General features: G+C 44.7%; 1 protein-coding gene across 1 annotated transcript; it reads right to left on the reverse strand.

Annotated features, from left to right (window-relative positions):
* Nucleotides 1-279: 279 nt before the first annotated feature.
* On the reverse strand, nucleotides 280-8,193 carry LOC115315736. The gene is made up of 5 exons (XM_042293283.1): nucleotides 7,922-8,193; nucleotides 7,024-7,279; nucleotides 6,209-6,277; nucleotides 4,421-4,510; nucleotides 280-515 (listed from the first exon to the last, which is right to left on the reverse strand). The coding sequence occupies exons 1-5, from the start codon at nucleotides 8,029-8,031 to the stop codon at nucleotides 432-434; spliced, it is 609 nt and encodes a 202-aa protein (XP_042149217.1). The 5' UTR covers nucleotides 8,032-8,193; the 3' UTR covers nucleotides 280-431.
* Nucleotides 8,194-8,438: the final 245 nt, after the last annotated feature.

Genomic DNA, 8,438 nt, shown 5'->3' on the forward strand with positions numbered 1-8,438 from the left:
ACTCCCGCCCTTCGGCGGGAGTTCCACAACTGAGGCAATTTAGTAACGTTGTCTAAAGCGCACCTTACGCCGTCACGCGTGCTGCATACGCCCAGTTCGCACTGTGCACCGCGCCAGCGGCGGCGGCATATTCGCAAATTCCTCGGCCATGGGTGGCGCACTGGCGCCTATCAAAATGTCTGTCATCTGAATAACTGTCTGCGGTGTGCGACGCGTAAGTATTTCTAGTTTTTTTTTTAATATATATATATACGAGCGGCAGTAGTAGAGCCTTACTTTATTTTTTTCACTCCAGGAAGGTGTAGGCAACCATCTTTATTGCGAAGCCGATCATCCAGGAGCTAGACAGCGCGCGATTGCGGAACCACCATCGCTGAGAGTTGCGAATAAATAAGGAACTGGCCGGTGAGATCGGCTCACTAACGACGAAACTACAGAAGCGTCGTCGGGTCTTCCAAATGAAGGTTGTGCGTTTGCACCAGCACAATGGTGTACGTCAAGGCGGCTCCAATGATCTGCAGGAGGCAAAACAAGTTTTTTTTTTTTATCAGTGTTAAACAAAAATGAAAGAAAATTTGTTTCGCTTTTTTGCCGGCAAAGTATTTTTTTTTTTTTGCCGTTACATTAAAGGGATACTACAACGAAATTTCGGCGCTCATTTTTTGGTCTATATGTGTTCAAAAAAGCACCATCAAATCGAACATACCAATATCTTGTTAAAAAAGTCACGAAAAGGAATTTTAACACGAATTAAACGATCAGCAAAGAGCACCTGGTGGATGTCGCTAACGCCTCGCTTGTAATGCCCGTCTAGCAACCTTGGCAGCTAGTGACGGAGGTTGTCTCGCCTCCGGCCACGACGAGAGAAGAGCGGCAGGTGGAACTCCCCTCTTCCCGAGAATACCTTTTGTGTGTCACAGAAGTCGCTATTGTCCCCCTACAAGATTATAGAAGATTAATCCGTCACTCAAAATTTGTACAAAAGCAGCCGCTTCGGTGGCTGGAACGACTAGGCCATCCTCTCGACGTCAGCCTCGCCGTAGCTTTGCTCGTCTTGAGACGACCTACGTCACGAGTGCGTTGGATGTCACGTGGTCTCCGCTGGGCCTTCTCCGAGCGCTTGCCAGAGTGGGCCGTTTATAACGAAAAATACAGCCACCAGGCTCAAAATACAAACGTGCGATTGTCATTTACGGATAATGTGGATCATATTCAACCTATTTTTGAACAGGACGGGAATATTTCAAATTTCGTTGAAGTATCCCTTTAAGAGAAAGAAAATATAAATATTAACTAGGAAAAGTTTTTTTCTTGTTATTCTGGTAAGCGCGTGAACATACGATTAATAAATTAAGTATTTAGTACTTAATACTGCTCATTTGTTCACGCGGGACAATAATAGAAGCAATTCAGCACACGTTCCAGAGTATATAACAAAAACAGAAACAAGGGTCTAGAGGCTAGGTGCTATCTGAGAACATAATTCAATGTTTTTAACAAAAAAAAAACAGACTTTTTAAACATTTGAAAGGATGATATAGTCTCTGATAATAATAATATCATAATTTCCCTTATTTCCTAGCAAACACAGCGTTGGGGGACACAAGGAAAAGAAGCTATTCACAAACCGCTTGACTGGGCCCAAGCTCCCCAAAATGCCGCAACAGTGGAGCACGTTTCCAAATGCAGGCTTGCGCTCAAAGGAGCACTCAAGTCATTTTTGAAAAAGGTAGTTTTTGATCTTATATTGGTTAAAAGGTGTTAGTTTCCGCATATTCCAAGCCATATATTACAAAACTGCCTATTCATCTCAGGGCAAGTGAAAAACATGTGGACTTCTTTTTCCCCCCGAATTGCATTGTGTGGACCAATGGAAGCCCTACAATACGCGCAGATTCCGAATGATTTTAATTTAGCTCGTTTCGAAGAGAGTCTGATAGGTACGCATTCGGATAAGCCGCGGGCGAAGCCACCGCTTGCAACTCGCCGACAAGCGCCCTTCGTCGACCACTTCACTCGGAAGAAAATTCTTCCCAAAAAGGGCGTGACGCGATCTTTGAAGACGCTTTTTAACGAGGAAATAAGCTACGCACGATTATGATTTCGGGTTTGTTGGGATGCTTAGTGCGTCTAGATTGAGTTGTCTCAAAAAAAGAACGATCTCAGAATCGACTTCAGTGCCCCTTTCACAAATAATAACAAAAAAAAAAAAAAAAAAAAAGATTAATTTTCGCAGAAAAACGAAAGGTATTTAGAATTTTCCGTAATGCCGAATTAAAGCGCAGCTTTTGAGAAGAAGGAGGGGAGGGTATGGTAGGCCCTCCTCCCCCTCCGTACCCTCCCTTCCTCCTCTCCTGCTCCCCTCCCATTTAGCGGAAAATTTTCTCTAAATTTCCCGCTAAATCTAGCGAAAATTTTCCGGCTAAATTTAGCGGAAAAACTGAATTGGTGTTGAGGTCACGTGACTTCAATTTCCCCGCTAAATTTAGCAGAAACGTTTTTCCGCTAAATTTCACGTGACATCACATTCATTCACGTGACGTGTGGCGTCACGAAGGTAAAATTTCCCCGCTAAATTTACGGGGAAAATTTTTCCCGCTAAATGTAACGTAAAACTTTTCTAGGGTTGAATGGCGTCACGTGTGACGTCATTATGGGACGTTTCCCATAATGCACCGCGCGGTTACACCGACGGCGACGGCGATGGCGACGGCAACGCCGCTCAACATGGAAACGGGTGCCTAAGAACTGAACTCTAAAAGAAAACTAATCGCAGTATACACTCATAAAAGTAAAATTGGAGATAACAGGCAGCCGTTGGAATTAGACAATAGAATTGAAAAGAACATTTCTCATAAGATGCCTACCGGTTAAAAAAACAAAACAAAGGTCGTGTCTTTTTATCAATTTTCAGCCAATGAGGTTTCAGTGTTAGCCGATACGAGCGACAAAGAAACAATGACGAAGCAAAAAGCCTAAGCCTCCGCGTTCTTTTAGGTAGGGTGTGACTATAGTGGAAGATATTCAAAACCGTCGCATCCATACGGTCTAAATTTCGAACAAAACCCGCAGGGGCAACAAGGAGAATTTATTAAAGCATGATATGCTTTCAAATGTGAACCCCCCCCCCCCCCCCCCCTTCCAATCCCGAATCCCAAAAATTTGTTCGTCTGTCCGTTCGTGCATTCCCCGCTAAACTTAGCGGGGAAATTGATGTCACATGACCTTACGTCACGACGCCCACGCATAAATTCAGTTTTCCAGCCAAATTTTTTTTCCGGGGGATTCGATGTCACGTGATTTGTCGTCACCAGACAGTATACACACACCGATCTAGTTTCTCAACTATAAATATGGCGAGAAAATTGATGTCGCTTGACCCGACGTCACGCGATCCTATACACCGAAATAGTTTCCCGCTAAACTTAGCGGGAAAATTTAGCAGAACGTAAGGGCGCAAGAAAGTTGACGTCACGTGACCTTTGTACCGGGTTAGTTTCTTCGCTAAATATAGCGGGGAAATTTATATATAAAAAAAAATATTGGGTCTTTTGCACTCTCCGAAAACAGCCGTTGACGGCCTTCAAACGCTCCTCAAATATACTGCATTTCATACATTACAGGACTAAATAAAAGTCTGTTCGCTGTCTTTTTTTTTCTTTTTTTGTGTGTGTGTGACACAGCGTTTGGCTGGCGCTCGTGCTGAATCAGTGCAGCCCCAGTGCGGAGCGCAAGTCGTCTGGAGTTGCAGTGACGTCAAAATGACGCTGAGCTCTGATTGGCTTTGACTGTGAGAATAATGAGTAGACCTCAATGTATTGATAGATGCCTTAATATCAACCCACTATCTTTTTTTTTTTTTTTGCAACCATTTGATAAGTGTTTGGCGTTCTGATATCCTCGCAACCCCTGTGCAAGAAGCAGACGAACTTGCGCACCTCATTAACCTCTCGCAAAATCGAAGCGATCCTATAGCGGCGTATAGTGCCGCGCAAAGCATATTGGGTACTTTTTGGGCCGCCGTTTCGGTTTCGATGTAATGATAAATAATAAATCGTTTTAAAAGGAGGAAGGCATAAGGTAAAGAGCTGCTTTCTTTGCAGCCTTGACGAGGCCCTCTACCTCCCTCACACAATGGCAGAAAACAGCGGAAATACTGCAGGATGCAAACACAATAAGAACACAAAAAAAATCGAGTACTTCTTTATAAAGAATGGTTACTAAAGAGACAATATCAGCAAGCAGAGCAATGATAAAAGATGACGGAGAAGCAAATTATCAGAAGACAAGCCAACACCCTATACAACCGGATCAAGTCGCGTCACGGGACGCGACTTGATCCGGTTGTATAGGGTGTTGGCTTGGGTGTTTAAAGCGTTTTCTAAAGTTCGATCACCTCCTCGCCCGTAGTCAGACTTACGCTCGCATACGCCGGAAGATGGACGTTGAAGAATCCGTTTACGCAGAATCTGAAGTTTTCCTTCTCGAGGGCGAAGACCATCATTGATATCTGCGTACAGGGATATAAAATTAAAGCGAACAAACGCGCCATGGCCAACAAAAGTATATTTTCTTTTCCAGACTCAACAAAATGCCCTCTAAGGAATCAGAAGTATATACTTTCCCTCAAAGCTGTTTTGAGCGCAAATCGCACCAAACTACGGAGGAGACTCGGCGAATGGCTAGGCTCAAGATACTTGGAAGTAAGTTTCTACGTTACCTGCTTCCGAAAAAAGTTCTTTTTTCCACAGAATGTGCTTGTACGCTCATTTCCTTGAGAAAAGCGTTACGTCTAATTCAAGCGTTACCTTTTTACATACAGCCCACAGGGCCCATAGGAAGGTCCTGATGTCACCTGACATTATGATGTCACGTACCATGACGGCGATATCGTCATGTGATCATGTCCCTTGTGACGCAACCTGGTATCATGCGTCGAGTGACGTGCAGTGTCAAACACACACAGCATGTGCCCAGCTCATTTGCGATACATTCTCTGTGTAGACTTCAGAGTTTGTCAGAGATAGAATCGAGACATTTTATATGTTGTCTTATAATCACGAGATCTTCATTTTAATAATGCCTTTAATTCGAGTATGCCAAAAAAAAAAAAAAATGTCTTCCTGTAACAGGATCGGAACTTTCACCAACCTCGTTTCCATTGCCATTGCCTCTGGCTTCGTGCTAATTAAGCAGTTCAGCCGGCATGCGAAAAGTATGAGCGTATGGAAAAATATTGTTTTATTTTATAGTTATCAGAGATCTGAAGCAGTTGCCAATGCGTAAATCACAGCCTGGAGATGATAGCCTGATGGTGAACAAGGCGATATTTCTGGCAGTTTAAAATGGTATGAGAAAGGATGCTGGTTAAAAGCCTGCCTACGACGCAATCGTCCACATGTTATATATGTCCCGATCGAAAAAACCATCAGGCTTTCCTGATGGACCATCAGAGTTTCTTGATGGTCCATCAGATTTTTCTGATGGTCCATCAGGCTACCTGATGCACCATCAGCTACTTTTTGTACTTAGACACCGCAGAAATTCTTACGTCTTTGTTTATTTTTTCTGGACCTGAGCTGGTTGGTTTGGCAAGCTTTTTGAAGGTTTGTAGCTGAACGTAGAGGGGAAAAAAACGAAGGAGAAGTGAAAAAGAAACACACACACTGGTGAGTGTACATGTAGATGAGTGTCGATGAAAAAGAAGATTTTCTGATAAATGGTTGATAGTCCAGCAGTATGCGTCTCTTTTTCCCTTTATTCTTTCCCCCTCTACGCTCAGCTGGAAAGCTCCAGGAGCATCTATAACTGCGCGGTAGTGCTGAAAGCGCAATGATAATCAAGTTTTTCTACGTGCTTCATTTTCTAAAACTAAACAACAACAAAAAATACGGAAGATGTTACAATCCGTATTTGCTAGATATATACTTAAACACCTCACGCAAAATGTTCAGCCTAGTGTCGATCCCTCCTGTGCACTCGTGCGAAAAGCTCAGTTCGTTTTCGAGACCCTTGAAGTGTACAAGAAGTAAATGTTTTCGTGTTATGTTGCTAACGTTTTCCTACAAGGAAAATTTAACCTTTCCACACTTCTCCGGTGACCTGGAATATTCACGCGCCATTTTGTGAGCTACACATCAATATATATATATTTTTTCCCCAATTTTATGAACACGGTGTTGATTAAGCGAATGTGATCGGTCGCTACCTGATCGAACACATCTTTAGGCAGCGCTGCGAAAGAATAGGACTGGACGGTATTCCGGAGGTCTGACACCTGAAAAATAAAAAAAGAAAGAGCATTAAATTACATCGTGTAATTTGCGAGAAAAAAAAAATTTCGAGCCTCGTTAAATGCCTATCTAAAATTATGAAAGAAAGGTTAATATTAAAGGCTAGCGGGTTATTTATATCCAATCAAAATTCGTACTCCTTGGTTGCGTAAAAACAAATATTGTATTCATTTTAGCATTAAAATGCTAAGCCAAGCTTAGAGGCAGAATTGACCCAAAAATTAAAGTTTCGGTTCCACGCAGTGTCCCTCAAATTAACTGCGGCGACAGTCGAGGACGTCGCACACTTCGCTGTGCAAAGACTACACACTATCGCACTGAACACGCGCAATTTCCCGCTAAATCTAGCAATACAATAATGTCCGCTAAGTTTGAAGGATAAATTTTCCTACCAAATTTATCGCCTTGGCGGAGAAATGCGCGAAGTATTTGCCCGCTAAATTTGACGGGAAACTTTCTCCGCTAAACGTGACGGCGCCCAGTGGCGTCACGGTACACCTTGACGTTACGTGACATTGAGACGTCAGGCAACACTGAGACCTTACGCAATACCACCTAGAAGACAAGCCCTGCATATGACGTTATCGTCGGTGCCTACGGGGTATTGCCTCCCCGCGACACCTCGCCAGTAACGGCTGTCGATGTGTTCCGAAGGTTACCACCCGCCGCTGTGTTCCGAGTCAAGTATTTGACGCCACGATTCGGATTCGGAAGTCGAAAGTGTACTTGCATCTTCGGCGAATTTGTGCACGACCGCCGTGGGTACCAGGAGACTGATGAAGTGCATGAATCCGCTTCCCAGGAAGAAGAGCCGGATGTTGTTCGACGTGTTGGGTACAAAAATGTAAAAGATGGAGCCGCAGAAAAGACAGGCCGCGTAGCTGTACGTGTACATCAGTCCAGTGCCCAGGGTGACGCCAGTTTCGTTGACACAGGTCTTCAGCGTGTTCAGCAGAGCCCGGTACTCTTCTAGCATCTCTTTTTTGCTGGGAAACCAAAAAAACGAAGAAAAGTGACAGAACAGCCGTGAACGAACAAACGCTGGTACAGCGACAGACAAACGGACCTTCCAGTAAGCTTCTGCGCATGCGTACACACTCTCCCTAGGCCTATCTTCCCGCTGCCGTTGTAGGGCATTGTCCCGCAGGGCCAACATTGTCAGCGTCTATCCAGGCGCGTATTTAGTCTATTTTGACGCTTCGTTTTTTAGTATCGATAGTAGGGGTATAAAAAGCACTGAAGCCCGATACAACGGCACGATGCCAACGCTTTCTGACGAAAAATGGGCCGGTTCCGATAGGGCCGTAAGCAAGCGAATCTCCGAGGTGGCCTCCGTGCAGGGGCGAGAAACATTGGAGGGTGTTTAATTAAGCATTCACCCCCCCCCCCCTCCCCCCCCCCCCCCCCCTTCTTTCTTTCTACCGCATAAACCAGGGCAACGTTTGGAGTCAGAAAAAAAAAAAAAAACGCCGCCGCCTGTGTCTAGTTGTCGAAAAATGTGCATTTGTAACGTGTCTAAAAAAAAAAAATGCTGATTAGGGTTTTTTTGGATTTGCCTCAGGGTTTTACTCTGTGAGAAAATCTCAACACGCGTCCCGGATGACTTGTTTTCTGGCAGTATGCCTCACCGGTCTGGAGGAACGAGGGTGGACTGCATGCAGGCCTCGATGTTGCTACGGATGCATCTGAGGTAGAGCCTGAACGCACCGAAGAAATAGGTCAAGCAGATCCTGGGCATAAGGCAGGTCGGCAGGATGACCAAGAGGTAGTCGACTCCGAGGACAACAGACAGACACTGAAACGATTTGGGCACGTCCTCGACATGCTTGAGGTGGATGAGTCCGAAATCGCTGATGACGGCCAGGCCCAGGCAGAAGACGACCAGGGATATCTGGACACGAAACAGACTGTGGGCACTCAAAACCGAAGGAACGCGCTGCGTGGCGTTCTATATTGCGAAAACGAAAGAGGGACACATAGAAGACAGCACAAACCACACGGGCTTTCGACCGCATTGTCTTCTAGGTCCCTCTTTCGTTTTCATAGTTTGGACATCAACATGATCAACCATCCACCCCATGGCTTACGGTGATTACATTGCAATTGCTTTCTGATTGGTTGTACGTCTTTCTTATCGGCGAATGC

This window comes from Ixodes scapularis, unplaced genomic scaffold, assembly GCF_016920785.2.
Source record: "Ixodes scapularis isolate PalLabHiFi unplaced genomic scaffold, ASM1692078v2 PGA_scaffold4__175_contigs__length_147842914, whole genome shotgun sequence".
NCBI classification, from domain to species: Eukaryota; Metazoa; Arthropoda; class Arachnida; order Ixodida; family Ixodidae; genus Ixodes; species Ixodes scapularis.

Excerpts from the sequence above, each read along its gene's own strand:
- LOC115315736 (XM_042293283.1), bottom strand. The coding sequence starts at position 8,031 with ATGCCCAGGATCTGCTTGACCTATTTCTTCGGTGCGTTCAGGCTCTAC. Across the intron at positions 7,280-7,921 it reads ACCCTCGTTCCTCCAGACCG|CAAAAAAGAGATGCTAGAAG; the intron begins GTGAGGCATACT and ends TTGGTTTCCCAG. Across the intron at positions 4,511-6,208 it reads CTAAAGATGTGTTCGATCAG|ATATCAATGATGGTCTTCGC; the intron begins GTAGCGACCGAT and ends CCCTGTACGCAG.